The sequence below is a fragment of the Barbus barbus genome, assembly GCF_936440315.1.
Source record: "Barbus barbus genome assembly, chromosome: 11".
Lineage (NCBI taxonomy): Eukaryota > Metazoa > Chordata > Actinopteri > Cypriniformes > Cyprinidae > Barbus > Barbus barbus.
The window spans coordinates 8,070,403-8,085,960 of record NC_136739.1 but is presented as its reverse complement, the minus strand read 5'-3'; the positions used below and the strand labels follow the sequence as shown (position 1 = coordinate 8,085,960).

At 37.5% G+C, this 15,558-nt stretch overlaps 1 protein-coding gene across 3 annotated transcripts; it reads left to right on the top strand.

Annotated features, from left to right (window-relative positions):
* Positions 1-373: 373 nt before the first annotated feature.
* LOC306876719 (nectin-3-like) lies at positions 374-9,635 on the top strand. Of its 3 annotated transcripts, XM_079428082.1 has the most exons (7): positions 374-597; positions 880-1,218; positions 1,540-1,842; positions 2,189-2,294; positions 3,528-3,667; positions 5,724-5,846; positions 8,997-9,635. In XM_079428082.1, the coding sequence occupies exons 1-7, from the start codon at positions 513-515 to the stop codon at positions 8,999-9,001; spliced, it is 1,101 nt and encodes a 366-aa protein (XP_079284208.1). In that variant the 5' UTR covers positions 374-512; the 3' UTR covers positions 9,002-9,635. The 3 variants fall into 3 exon arrangements, with proteins under 3 accessions (XP_079284208.1, XP_079284207.1, XP_079284209.1); XM_079428081.1 differs by lacking the exon at positions 8,997-9,635 and having other exon boundaries at positions 378-597; positions 5,724-5,988; XM_079428083.1 differs by lacking the exon at positions 8,997-9,635 and having other exon boundaries at positions 408-597; positions 1,636-1,842; positions 5,724-5,988.
* The last annotated feature ends 5,923 nt before the right edge of the window (positions 9,636-15,558 follow it).

The following is a 15,558-nucleotide window of genomic DNA, read 5'->3' as shown; positions in this document are numbered from 1 at the left end:
CCCAACTCGGAAACTCTGGTATCAAAATTATTTCAGAATTTCCCAGTAGTAAGTACGACTTGAAAAGCCGTTCACGTCCAATTTCCGATTAGGAAACTCGTATTTATGATAATTCCGATAGCACGTGAAGGCAGCATAAGACACAAGACATACATAAAACAAAGACAACACAGACAAACCAGTGTAGAGCCCTGACACATTTCCTTGTGAGCACACACACGTACATGCTGTCGTGCAACTTCACTCAAGTACATATACTGAACGGGTTTATAAACAACACTTTTCACCCACGCACAAATATGCGTGGGTTTTTGTTCTTGGTCCTCTCTCCTCGCTCGTCTTGCTCTCCCCTCCCTTCTGCTCATCCAACGGTCCACAGATTTTTCAAATCTGAGGTGCAACACCTCATGGCACACTTTCTAATGTGTGGGCAGTCAACAACAGCTGGCTTACTTTGAGCACACAGACTAAAGCGAGAGCCATGAGAGTAGTTTTTAACAGCTTTGGACAACATGCATCTTCTGCTTTGGAGAATAAATGTTTTTGACTTATTCTTCAGTTTATTTTTGATTTATCTCAAATGCAACAGCATAACAGGTAAGTTACATTTCTTTCTTTGTTTACTATATGCTAACTTAACTATGTATGATGTGAGTTTAGGATTTTGGGGTTTAGTGATTTTAGAGTTACTGAGTGATAACATAATATCATCTTTTCATAAAATTAAGATTAAATCTTATTAATGCGGGTCATGTCATGCTAAAAATTTAACAAAACGCAAATCAACCTTCATTCAGTTTTGATTCGTGAGCTCAGCTCACTTATTTTCCAGAAGTTATTTATTATTTACTTTTTTTTTTCTTTTTATGTATTTTGCAGGTGTTAAGATTATTGGTCATGATGCATCAGTCAAAAAAGGAGGAAATATCACTTTGTTTTGTCATCTGACTGAGACAGAGGAGAATTTAACTCATATTGTCTGGCAGAAACAGACAAGAGAAAACCCTAAACAGGAAACCTTCTTAATCATTGACAAAAATGGTGAAACTGAACACAAAAACGATTTACTGGTCAAGGTCAAATTTATTGGGAATATTAAAGAGAAGAATGGATCGGTTCAGCTGCTGGGAATGACACTGCTGGATGATGGGATCTATACTTGTATCTTCATATTTCCTAATGGACAAAATCAGACGAACATCAGTGTCATCGTACTTGGTAAGACTGTGAATGTTATTCTCTGATTTAAAGCTGCTTTGTAAACGCTTAAAGGTTTCACCTGAAAATTACAGAGCTGTCATTTACCCACCCATGTTGTTCCAACTCTATGCAATTAAATTTCTTTCGCTGAACACAGAAGACATTGTCTCAAGCATCAAAAGTTAACATCACATAATGGACAGAATTTTCCTTTTGAAATGATTCATCGTTATATTTCCTCTTACAAACCAAAATCAATCCAAACCAAAGCTGAACTATTTTGTCACATTCACGTTGTTGACATAATTCAACTATTGTCATTTTTTATTTCAAATGTAGTCCCTCCGGTGGCAAATGTTACAGGGAAGACACATGTTTCAGGTCATTTCAACATTATTTTGGCATCGTGTGTTGCTTTCAATGGCTGGCCTGCAGCAGAAGTGTTTTGGAGATTAGGAGCTCTGAATGACTCGCTGTGGACAGAAACCAGCTACTCAGAGCACACAGATGGAAGCGTCACGGCTGTGTCCCACGTACTTGGTGCACCATCTAAAGATTTAAACCAGAAGAAGATCCAGTGTGTGGTAAAACACAGCACACTGACAAAGGAGCAAGAACTTGACTACATAATAAATGTCCACTGTAAGTAACATATGCATTTACACTGTCTATGTAAACACTTTCAAACTAATTCAAACAAGTCATAAACTAGCTTAGTGCAAAAAGAATACAACAGCTACTGGTAAAGGCTGAGTGACTATTGACAGATTTACTGTGACTGTAAGTTGTGCTGGGCCTCTGTCTGGAATCTGTTGGTTGGTGCTGGAATGTAAGGGAATTTTCATCCCTCTGGCCAGATGTGAAACTTGATCGGCACAGATTTCCTCTTGTAAATGAAGCATGCCTAGATTCAAAACTACATGAACTATGTTTATGGTAAGTCATATATTATTACTATTAAAGTATTATTATATTTTGCAACTCTTAGATCCTCCAGAATTGGTGGTGATATCTCCTGATGATCCAACACAGACTCAAGAATATCTTTGTTCAGTGGATTGTAACCCAACACCAACCAGCTACATCTGGGTCAAGTAATGAAATCATGTGCTTTTTTAGTTTTTAATTCCTACACATTTCAGACAAATTTAGAGTTGCTTGTTCATTTTTAGGCATAGCTGTTTTGTTGCTGTAAATATTTAATTTATAATATTATTATCATTTTTTTTACTCAGTTTGGATGATGGAAACTGATATTTAATGAGAGTAAGTGTAATATTTGTGCCACGGTGCACACACGAGGGGGACACAGGAACACTCAGACGAGGCTGTAACTTCAAATAATAGTCTTTACTGAACACGGCAAGGCAAGGCAAGGTTTACAGACAGGAAACACCGGGGGTAACGAGTAGACCAGACCAAATCAAACTGAACAGACAGGACTATAAATACACAGGTAAATCGGATAATGAGATGAACACGGCTGGACAAGAATTAACTAATGATTACATTTAACAAGGACAGGAAACAAACCAAATATGGACACAAGAAGCAGGAACACATGACACACACGACACACACGACAGAGGACTGACAATTTGGGAATATTGTATTACTCAAGACTTGGGAACATTTGGATTCAGAAAACAAGAAGTGTGGAATCGGACACGTAAAATAAGTAGGCTATAAAATATAAAAAGTATAAAATATAATATAAAATAAGATGACCAATTAATTATCATCATTATTCATCATTGTTAAGTGTTATGTTATGCTGTTTAACGTTTTCAAGTTTGTGTTTTGCTCTTCTGTTTTACATTATCACTTGTATATGTGACCCTGGACCACAAAACCAGTCATAAGGGTCAATTTCTTGAAATTGAGACTTTTACTCAAAAAGATAAAGCTGAAAGCTGAATAAATAATCTTTCCATTGATGTTTGGTTTGTTTGAATAGGACAATATTTGGCTGAGATACAACTATTTGAAAATCTGGAATCTAAGGGTGCAAAAAAAATCTAAATATTGAGAAAATTGCCTTTAAAGTTGAGTCCTTAGCAATGCATATTACTAATCAAAAATTAAGTTTTAATATATTTACGGTAGGAAATGTACAAAATATCTTCATGGAACATGATCTTTACTTAATATCCAAATGATTTTTGGCATAAAAGAAAAATCTAATTTTGACCCGTATTGTTGGCTATTGCTACAAATATACCTGTGCTACTTATGACTGTTTTTGTGCTCCAGGTCTGGGTCACATATGTCCATGTATATATCACATGTCGGATTTACTAGTCTCCCTAATGTGTCTTTATTAACAGAGTGAATGGAAGTACTCCTCATTCTGACAGCAACAAGCTTTTCGTTCCAAAATCGTCCTCTGATTTTAATGGTGTATACATCTGTACGGCATCAAACCAGTATGGAAGTGCTTCAGGTGTCCTCTTTGTGAATAACACTGGTGAGTCGCTTAATCTTTATATTTTACAATTATTTTCAATTGTTTTTTTATGCAGAGTTTATAGTGGTAAATGTTTGTAAAAGGGGTGTTTCTTTAGCTGCTTCTTTTTTTTTAAAGCTATGTCTTGTTTTTAAAAAATTGCATAGTTGGCATCAACAACAACAAAAAAATGTATTTCAGGTTTTGATGCATTACAGAAAATCTGTACAATTCTATAGATTGGAAACCATCATAAAGTAAATGTAAAATGTGAGGATTAAGGCCTGATCAGACAGAGAATAATAGCTATAAAAATAACTAACGATAATGATATTAGCATCCACTCAACACACAATAACGTTCTGTTTATTATAAGTGTGTGCTACAGTTATTTCATCTGATGCTTTAAATACTCAAGCTGACAGTTCAATACTTGAACTGGCCTTTATTCTTGTTATCATGGAAGATGTAAGGGTAATATGTAATTTAAAGGGAAATAGTTTAATTTAGCTCAAAGGGAATCATTTATGATTTTATAGAGAATTTGAACAGACTCACTGTTTTACGGTTGATCACTGAGGCGGCAGCGATTGACTGAACGAGTCGTATAACAGCAACTCTGCACTGGATATTAAAATCCAAAATATAGTGAAAACACTATTTAATAGCACAGTAACAAGATCGGCAGATTAAGACATTAACTTGTAAGCACAAAACACAAGGTACTTCTCTTTTCAATATAAATAAGATTTTATTTGATAAATCTAAGACATAAACTAATCTAACACAAGGGCTAATGAACACAAGCATTCACACATTGCAGAAAGAGAGAAAGTGAGGAAAGGATGAGTTTAAGAGAATAATTAACCCTCCCATTGAGTTTCTCAATGAGGCTAAAATTTATATTAAATCCACCAGCTCAGCAAAAATCTGGAAGTTACTTGTTGCTTTGCTCTGGGAGTTAAGGGATTCCCTTTTGTCGTCATAGTTGCAGGAAAGGGGATTTCCCGAGGTTACTGATTGGCTGACAGTTCAGTGGTCGTTTGTAGTGAAGTCTTGGGAAGCCAATCGTTGGGCGTTGGCTGGAGATGGTTTCAGTTGCTAGTTGAAGTTTGAAGCAGGTGCAGTCGAACTGGACTTTGCGGCAAACTTAACTTTTGAACACGAAACTCAACGGAAAGAAAATAAATTAAAGTAAAAGGATAAAAGGATGTAACGAGACTAGGTGGTTTTCTCCTCATCGTGGTGTTAAGCAGCAGCTGGCATGTAGGCCAGAGCACGCTCAAAGAGCGTTAAAAGCAGCATCAGTCACATTGTCCGAATTTTACATGCTCTTGTAGAATATAATTTTGGACATGATTTCTATAACAAGACTATGATACATTTGACAAAGAATTGATTGGAAGAAACGTTTAAAGCATGATTTTTCAAACTCATACATACCAGACACGAATATAAATCCTTAAAGTCATTCAATAGTTATTAAAAAGACATACATAATATGTGATTAAAACATGATAGTCTAATGAGTGGGTTACATACATAATATGGAGTTATGCATGGAAATGATTAGTTGCTCATATGTCCTTTTAGGATGATTTTAGGTAAATATGGAAAAGACAGTCTCTGAAGTTCTGTGTAGAACAAAATTACATGTTCTGTGGACAAAGGAATTTCGGTCTGGTCTGTGTCTTCTATGTGTGGGGGAACAGTCAATTTAAGGAAGCTCGTGATTTCTATTGTGGAACACATGTAATGGCCATCTCTTTGACCATCAGTCTTGATTACTTGCCCCCAAATTTGACGATATCCTTCCTGGTTGGAATTGTCAACAAGTATTCTTTTGTTTTAATGTTGCAAGCTGTTTTGTGAAAGAGTTGGTTGGTTCGCTTGCTTCTGACTGGCGCCAGAATCTAATTTATGACGTTGTCCTGTTTTCTTGGGGCCTCTCTGTGGAATTTCAGCTCTATGTTCAGTTTCTATGTTCTGATCGAATCTTAAATTTGTCTGATTTGGTCTCTGATATCCTACAAAGGTTTACGCAGACTGCTCTCCACTCTTGTTCTATGTTTTGTAGGATCCACTGATGACTGTTGGCTTCTTCTTGGTTTGGTCTTCAGCTGTGCCATCCTGTGGATTTCTCTGGCCTACATATTGAGCAGTGGTGGAAAAATGCTTCATATTCCACACTTAAGTAAAAGTACGGTAAAAGTAAACACTTAATTAGGCATCATCATGTGTAAACTCATGGTCAGTCACAGCCAGATTGAGGTGCCGAGCTGGGGAAGTTTACTTTTATATTTATCCATTTAGCAAAGTTTTTTTTATCCAAGGTGACTTACAAAAGAGAAAAAAAAAACATTCATAGTATACAGTGCCAGGTGTACTATATTAACAAACCAGCTACAGAAGAGCAGAGAAGAATGTATTTTTTGTTAGTGTAAGTGTGTAGGTGCTTTCGAAAAATCTGTGTCTTCAGCTGCTTCTTGAAGGATGTGATGGTCTTAGCAGTTCAGGTGTATTCAGGTTCTCTTGACTGATTGAAGACCAGACATGCTGCCACATTCTGGATCATCTGCAGAGGTTTAGTCACCCTGGTTGGAAGACCTAGACTTGAAATTACAAAATTACAAATTGTGCTGCATATTTCTGACCCTAGACCACAAAACCAGTCATATTTGTAGAAATCGACAACAATACATCGTATGGGTCAAAATTATCGATTTTTCTTTTATGCCAAAAATCATTAGGATATTTTGTAAATTTCCTTCTGTAAATGTACCAGAACTTAATTTTTGATTAGTAATAAGCATTGCCAAGAACTTCAGTTGGACATCTTTAAACAATTCTAACAAACCATACATCAATGGCAAGCTTATTTATTCAGCTTTCAGATGATGTATAAATCCCAATTTCGAAAAATTGACCATTATGACTGGTTTTGTGGTCCAGGGTTACATATAGATGCCCTATTCGACCGCTCCAGGCACGTAGATGCGGCCGCCATCTTGGAAGGGTATTTTTGACATCATTCACCATACTGTAGGTTCGCACAGAGCCGTTGAGCCGTTCTGTGCATGATTGTGGCATCTTTCGAATATTCAGTGATTACTATGGTGAATGACGTCAAGTTCACCGCTGCAATATGACGGACAGCATACATATAGTGGCCCATAGAAACAGTCGCTAATGAGGTATCCACGTATATATATCTATGGTTTACACGATGTGCGTTTCCTGTTACTGACGTGACACGAGCCTCGCTACTCAATTTCTGATTGGCTGTCTGTTGCCAAGCGTCCAGCAGCAACAAAAAAACTTAGCACTGCAATGCGGGGTTAACACCGCAAATGCGGGGCTAACCCTGCTCCGGAGTAGGGTGCTAACACCGCTTTCAAATTACAGGTGTGAAACCTTTCTTTACCCGGGGTTAAAAGCGGTGTTTATTACGACGATAACCCGGGGTTAAGCGCAGTGTGAAAAGCCCTAAGGTCACCTACATCTTGGATGCCCTGGGGGTAAGCAGATAAACATGAAATTTTTATTTTAGCGTGAACTATCCCTTGAATGTCATCTTGTGCTTTAGCAAGGTATCTCTGGCTAAAACGAATGTTAAAGTTAGTGCGTCCATGCTAACATACAAACCTAAATAGAGGACTGCTCTCATGTCTTGTACAATGTAGGTCAAAAACACATAAACGAAGGTCTACATTTCAGTGCCTCTCCATATTAAACTGATTAAATGTACATTAATTTAATCGTACCCTGCGATACATGAACAGTGTTGATCCTGCATGTTGTTCATCCGCAATAGTGACGACTGTAATATGAGGCTTCTCCCACTTGCATTGTGATCTGTAAACCCTAGCTTCGAGTTACCCACCATATTTATTTTAAAATATTTTATATATCCCTACATAGAATATTTAATTCCCATTTTAATGGTGGCCCTGCTGTGTCCAAAATTGTTCAAAAACATCGTGGGACAAGGTTTTCACACTGACAGCTGTCATTGTAAGAGAGTGAGCAGCTCCGTTTGTTTGTCCAAGGGAGCAACACTAACTAAGGGGGGCGGGGCATACCGATAGGTCAATTGCTTCTGAGGACTGAAGTCTTGACTAATGGCCTTTATTCCACAAGGAAGGGACATGTAGATAAGAATTACATTCATTTATATAAAAATCCAAGAACAGAGTCAGGGCATCTGTCACATTGCTCTTTTGCCCTTTACTTGACCACGCGACTAAAACCAAATCTGAGATATTGAAAGTGACCAATCAGCAGATTACAGCCAACCTGTACTAGAATTCATGTTTAATTCTTATGTTAACTATTTTTAGATTCAACTGCATAATACTTGTTGCTACCTTGAGTTGACTGTTTGTTTTATTGATATTATAGACCTATAGAATGGTGCATCAAACTAATTCAATAGGGGGAAATCCTCTATAGACGATTCCAATTCCAATTCACCAGTATTGGGCACTTGTTTAGCTTTGCAATGACATAAATCCACGTCAGCGAAATAGACGTCAATACACACTGTTTTTCAAGTTCACGTCCACTGATGTTAATCTATTCTCCTGTCTGGTTTGTTTGTCAGAAAAAATGGCAGATTTGGCGTTAGGATTGGTCAGATTTACTGTCAATCAAATTCTCGACAAAGGGTCAATTGGAATGCTCTGATATACAACAGCCCACACAAATGCAAAGGATAACCTGATAACCTGAACTCATTGTGTAAAGTTGTATGCAAGTAAACCCCAAACATTTTTTAGATTAACTGATGGAATTGAGAATTTGGTGCTAATCTTTTAGCGGTTCATAAGCAATAACCTGTCGATGGATTGGCTTGAGGAATAACTTTTCTACAGAGGAGTCTCGTTCAAGAAAAGGCTGCTAAAAGGAATAACTGATTGCTAAAAAATGAGACTGTCAGTTACTATATGTCAAGAATGCAGCAGGCCTGGATGTAATCATGTCAGGGATCTCCCCTGACAGTCTTGTCTGTCCTGTCTTTGTTCAATGTTTCGCCGTTTGTGTTGTGTGTGAGCACATGGCTTTGTCTTTGTTTGTGTTTGCCATGTGCTCCTCTCGTCCTGCCTCCTTGTTTCCCATTACCACGCCCCCTTGTTGTCTGAGTGTTCTAGCCTGTTCCTCATGTTCTCCGCTCCTTTATATTGTTCTCCCTTTCCCTCGTTTTGTCAGTTCGTTGTGCTTACTTCTGTGTTTGTTACATTGTCTAACCATTCTTTGTGATACTGAGTATTCCCTGCCAAGTTGTTTGTTTGAGTACTGTTCTAGTCTCTTGTCTGTCCCTAGTCTAGTCTAGTCTCGTCCTGTTCTGCAGGCTGAGCTCCTGGTCTGCTCCGTTTATCTGCCACGCAGCTAGACCTGTGCAGTGCCTGTGAGACCACGAGTGTGGAGTGGCTGCACCTTATATTCCTGTCTGGTCACTGCTGCTAACCTCCGGCCTCCAGCTGCACTGCCTTCACTGCTCTCTGGCGGACTGCCATCCTGGACTGGACTCTGTGGCCGTTCACTCAGCCTGCCCCTCTACAAGTCTTTTCCTGCCTATTGTTTGGACTGTGTTCACTCCCTTCCTCACCTTCTCTTGTCCTGTCAGTAGTTTTGTTAATAAACTGTCATCACTCATTCTGCATTTGAGTCCTCTCTCATAGAATCCCTGACAAATCAGTGCGCCATCAAATATTGTCAAACTGCAAATTCAACCATTCCTATCAATCTGGCTGAAAGTTTTATCACCTGAAATAAGCAAGAGGACACAAGACAAGAAAATGGGTTGATAAGTCTAAGTATCAAGGTTTCCTCCACACACTTCTCAGTCTGCTCTTCCTCTGCTTAAAATACAAAGCAGACTGTTATGTTGGTTGCATTGGAGTCTTTTCTTGGATTGATATAAGTGTGATTCAATCATATTAGTTTATAATACTCTAGTCTAGAGAGATTAAAAGCACATTTAAATTTCTCTGAAAGAGTTTTTTTGATTTATTATGATGCTTGTTTTACATATTTTGACAGTTTAGAAATGAAATGTCTGATAAGATCCCTTTTGAAATAACGTACCACCTTCACGAAATAAACTGTAAAAAACACACTTGCTAAAGCAACCATGCCATTTAGCTTGCTTCTAGAAGTCTTTGAGCTCTTTTGAGTGCTGTGACTTGTTTCATATGATTCATACGTGAAACTGCCCTTTTGAGATCTTTGAGGGACTGCTGAGGCTCTATAAACAGTCTCTCCACTATTATTATTACAATTATGTGTGTACAGGTCTGATATGTGCAAATTTGAAATGAAAAAATAAGAAGGTGTGGTGAATAAATAATGTATAATAGTGTTGTGTGTTCCACGTTTAATGTCAAGTGTTCATGAGATGGATTGCCTGAGGGAAGAAACTGTTTCTGTGTCTGGTCGTTCTGTTGCTCAGAGCTCTGTAGCGTCAACCAGACGGGAACAGTTCAAAGAGGGAGTGTGCTGCAGTGAATTCCATTGTAACGTGAGCAGGGATGCCTGTAAACTTTAAGGCCCGGTTTCACAGACAGGTCTTAGACTAAGCCAGAATTAGGCCATAGTTTAATTAGGACATTTAAGTAATTTTAATAAACATGCTTAGATAAAATCATTACTGGTGTGCATGTTGAGATAAAACAAAGGCACTGATATATTTGATGATCAGTCAGTGCGAGTTTATTTCAGTTGAAACAGCTAAGACTTACATTTTAGTCTAGGACTAGTCTTAAGCCTTGTCTGTGAAACTGGGGGTAAGTGTCTTATGGACTTTTCCACAGGTGCATGTACAATAACATTTCATGATTAATTGAACAAGTATGAAAAACATCATCTTAACCCTTTCCAATTGGATTTGACAAAATCCTGAATCTAAAAGTAGCCTGAAATTGGTTTATTCCCAAACCCAAAGCATAAAAAGTCCATGTAGTCATGGAAAAAGTATGTTTTTAGTGAAATGATGACAATATGGAAAATAGGGGCTTGGATGTGTGGTAGAAATTCCCCTATGGACCCAAATTAATATAAAACACTCTCATATGATTGGTTCTTCATATGTGCAATTCATTTCATATGCATCCATTATTGCAACACACTTACTAACTCAAGTGTTGGGGACATTTAGTACTCAAAAGTATACAAATGTTAGTCATGATTAATCACAAATCCTTAACAGATTTAATGTTCAAAAGTATACAAATGTTAGTCATGATTAATCACAAATCCTTAACAGATTTAATGTTCAAAAGTATACAAATGTTAGTCATGATTAATCACAAATCCTTAACAGATTTAATGTTCAAAAGTATACAAATGTTAGTCATGATTAATCACAAATCCTTAACAGATTTTTTTGCCTACACTAGGCTAGGCTGTTAAGCTGGTCTCTGCTATCTTTGTATTTCTCTGTGGGTTCTATGAGTCAGATTTGCATCCCTCAGTCATTCTTTTTCCTGGCTCCACCCTGGCAGTCCCATCGGGTATTCAGCATGGCTCCCTTATAGTTTCGTCTGTGGTTTTTCCCCATCCTTCCTCTATGTTTGTTGTTCACTTTATAGTGCGAGGCGCCAACCGGGAGGGGAATGTAATGTCAGGTTTAGGCTTTTGTGGACATTTGTTTTATTCTTATGTTTCACATCAGTTATTTCACATGCCCTTGTTTGTTTCCTTTGTTAGGCATAATATAGACCTTTGTCTCATTAAGTTCCCTATGACGTGCCCTGTAAAGCCCTTAGTTTTCAGTTGTGTTTGTCGGTTCTTATTAATTACAGTGCCTTGCAAAAGTATTCATACCCCTTAATTTTTTTTCATGATTTTTTTATGTTGCTGCCTTATGTTAAACTGCTTTTTAAAAAAAATCCACATCAATCCATCACCATTTTGACAAAGCAAAAACAGAATTGTCACAACTTTGTAAATGTATTAAAAATAAAAAAACTGAAATAAGTACATTGCATAAGTATCCATACCCTTAACTAAATACTTAGCTGAAACCCCTTTTTTTCAGCCTCAAGTCTTTTTTGTTTGAAGTTTTCTCATCATCATATGGCAATTATCTGCCATTCTTCTCCTCACCTCTTCACCTCTCAAGCTCTGTCAGGTTGGATGGGGGCAGATGCACATTTTCAGGTTTCTCCAGAAATATTTTATTGGGTTCAAGCCCAGGATGGGGCTGGGCCACTCAAGGACATTCACAGAGTTGTTTATAAGCCACTCTTGCTCTCGCTACATGTCAGCGCACTGTCCACAAGGCTATCGTCGCCAATGTAATTTCACATTTTAAAACTAACAACACTGTTCCCTGTTCTCGTTTTTACCATAATTCACAGTTTACTAATGGTTTTGTTTAATTATTAATTGCGTGCTGTTATTGTCATTAAGACTATATGAAGAATTTCAACTTTGTTGAGCACACCCTAAATGTAGTCCAATCTCAGCAAAATTCGGTTTGTTTCCATTTCTCATTAAGGGGAGTTGACGGGGAGGGTGGGAGCAGAATATTTCAAAAGTCCAAAAATAAGGGCCACCCTATTCCACATATGATCATGGATCTCAACTAGACTGACCATCAGGTTCATCATATGACCCCTTTTTTCTCCATTCTGTCACCGATGGAGTTTTAGTTCCTTGCCGCTGTCGCCTCTGGCTTGCTTAGTTGGGGACGCTTCATTTCCAGCGATATCGTCGACCTGATTGCAAAGACACTATTTAAACTTATTGACACATTATTTTCCTTTGTTGATATTGTGCAGTTGCTTTGACACAATTTGCATTGTAAAAAGCGCTATATAAATAAAGGTGACTTGACTTGACTTGACTTGGTCACCAGTCTAACCAAAGCCCTTCTCCATTGATTGCTCAGTTTGGCCAGGAGGCCAGCTCTAGGAAGATTCCTGGTTGTTTCAAACTTCTTCCATTAAGGGTAACAGAGACTACATGCTTCTGTGACTCTTCAATGAAGCAGAATTTTCTGAACTCTTCCCCCGATCTGTGGCTTGACGTAAACCAGTTTCTTAGCTCTACAGGCAGTTCTTTTGACCTCAGGGCCTTTTATTAAGACCTTTTATTAAGACCTGTGTTAGACCTTTTATTAAGACCTGTGCCTTTCCAAATCATGTCAATTCAATTGAATTTGCCACAGGTTAACTTCACTCGAAGTGTGGTAACATCTACAAGCAATATGAATGCTCCTGAGATAAATTTCAACTGTCCCAGATAAGGGTATGAGTATGCAATGGAATCATTTAAAGGGGTCATATGATGTTGCTAAAAATAACATTATTTTGTGTATTTGGTGTAATGCAATGTGTTTGTGGTTTAAAGTAAAAAAACACACATTATTTTCCACGTACTGTACATTATTGTTGCTCCTCTATGCTCTGCCTTTCTGAAATGCGTCGATTTTTACAAAGCTCATCGTTCTGAGAAGCGAGGCGTGCTCTGATTGGCCAGCTTTCCAGTGCGTTGTGATTGGCCGGATACCTCAAGCCTGAGACGGAAATGTTACTCCCTCACCATATTGTGATGGCGTGTCACGGCTCGACGGCACAAAAACAACAAAGCCCATTACAAACGAGGCATTTGTTGCATCCAGTGGGGACATAATTACTGATTATAATGACGTAAAGATTACCATGTTTGCACTTGTGATCAGAGAAACGACAAACAACAAGCACTACTCTACACTGCTCAAAACTCGCGGTTAAATAGTGAGTAGCAGAAACGTACTTACAGGCTGTGAGTCAGAAGCGCCAGACTGTCCTTTCAAAGTTGGAATTGCCCCACTTTATAGAAACAGCCTTTGTGCAAGCCAGCATTGTAGCTTCCAGGTTCAGGAAATAGTCCTCCATAAAATGTGCTGCACACACTCGAATATTTGCGTTGTACTGCTCTGGAACAGTGTTGTAAAAACAACTTAACCAGTGATTTCTAGTTGTGTCCTCTTTTGGAAGCCCAAACAAAGTAGTTTTGCTTTCACAACGAAACACAGTGTCTCCAGGACATGGCGCCGGCGGCAGCAATAACACTGCAGCGAGAATAATAGTTCCGCCTTCTTTCATTGCGTATACATTTGGGCGGTGTTATGAAAATCTCCCCACATCGTGACGTAGACGTGTGGCTGTGTTTAAATGAGCCGTTTTAGGGGGGCGTGGCAGACTCTTAACTTTTATAAAGAATATCTTTTTGGTTTTGAGACTTTAGTCTTTGCAACTTCAGGGATCTTATTTATGCAGAAACAGCTTGAAACACTCCAAAGAGAAAGGAAAACTTGAAATCGCATCATATGACCCCTTTAAGTTTTTTTATTTTTGATAAATTTGCAAAGATGTTAAAAACTAGTTGTTGCTTTATAGCATTATGGTGTATGGAGTGTAGATTGATGTTTTAATTTAAAGCAGTTTAACATAAGGCAGCAACATAACAAAACGTTTTCTGTTCTTCGGTCTTGAATATTGGATTTAGTGTTTTTGTTTTGATTATTAAAAGTAATGACTGCTGGAAACTATACTTGGTCCTTTTTTGGACCAAGTGTGGCAGAAAGGCAGTAAAATATATTATAATTCCAACAAACCTGTATAAACAAATTTGCTTGGCTGAATGTGGAAGATTCATGCCAAAGATAAGATGCTCTCTGATTACAAGCACTGGCAGAGAGAATAATGGAAACCCCATATTCACAGAATAAAAGGTACACCTTTGTACATTATTTAACCCTAAAAGGTTCATATTAGTACCGTAAACACACATTAGTACCTAAATGGTACATATGCGTACCTTTTGAAAAGGTACTGCAGTGATAACTTGTGTACCTTTTTTCCTGAGAGTGCAGGATGATTCTTCTGAAAGAGCTGACTAGCAATACTTTGTGAACTTTATAAATTAGTCTTTATTTTATGAAAAATAACTTATCAACTGCAACTATCACAATCAAACATTAAAATGTCACAAAAATGTAGATTTAACCATTTGCAAATGTAATATATAAAATCTTATCAAGATATTTATAACAAAGCCTATCGATGTTGATATTATATATAAAAGACAAAACATGCATGTTAAAATTAATAAGAAAAATGTATATGCATACAGAATTTGTTGTAAATATGTTGTTTTAATAAACATATCTTCATATATCCAGAGGATGTGATGATATTATTTGATAACAATATTAGATTATAGGTAACATATGGCAATGTCACACTTGATATGGGATATATTTGTCAAATATTATTATTTCCAAATAGGTTCATAACGATTCAATGATATATCAACTTACAAGAGATACTCTTACTGTGTGCATTCAAGATTTGTTTTGGGCCAGTCACTGAACAAACATGCAATACTGCAGTGCTGAAATTCAAGTCACATAACTCTTAATAAACTAACTTTAGCTGACCTTGCACCACGATTACAGTTATTCTGCTATAAAAAATAAAACATTCATCTGGGTATTCATGAAAAATCTTAGTGCAAAGAGTTGCTCCTAAGAAAATTCTAAGAAAAGTCTTAGAAATGTGGGTGTTTGCTCTTAAAATTAAAGAAAATATCCTAGTAAAGAAAAAAGTAATTTAGAAAGCATCTTAAGCCTTTAAAGAGGTCTTAAGGTCCAAATTGTTAGGAGTACAGACAAGGACTTTTAAGAGGCTTAAGAGTTTCTTTAGCAGTGGAGAAAATGGACAAAACTTGAAGAGGGAGAAGAAATGTGTTGCATACAATGCATGACAGTGAGTTAAGACACTAGATCATACAGGGATCATGTTTGTGAACGATCTTAAATGCTAACATCTCAGACACAATGCAAAAGTGCCATAGCACCAGAAATGGAAGTAATCACTACATTAACTACAGTACATTAACATATTTGGCAACTAGAAAAATGC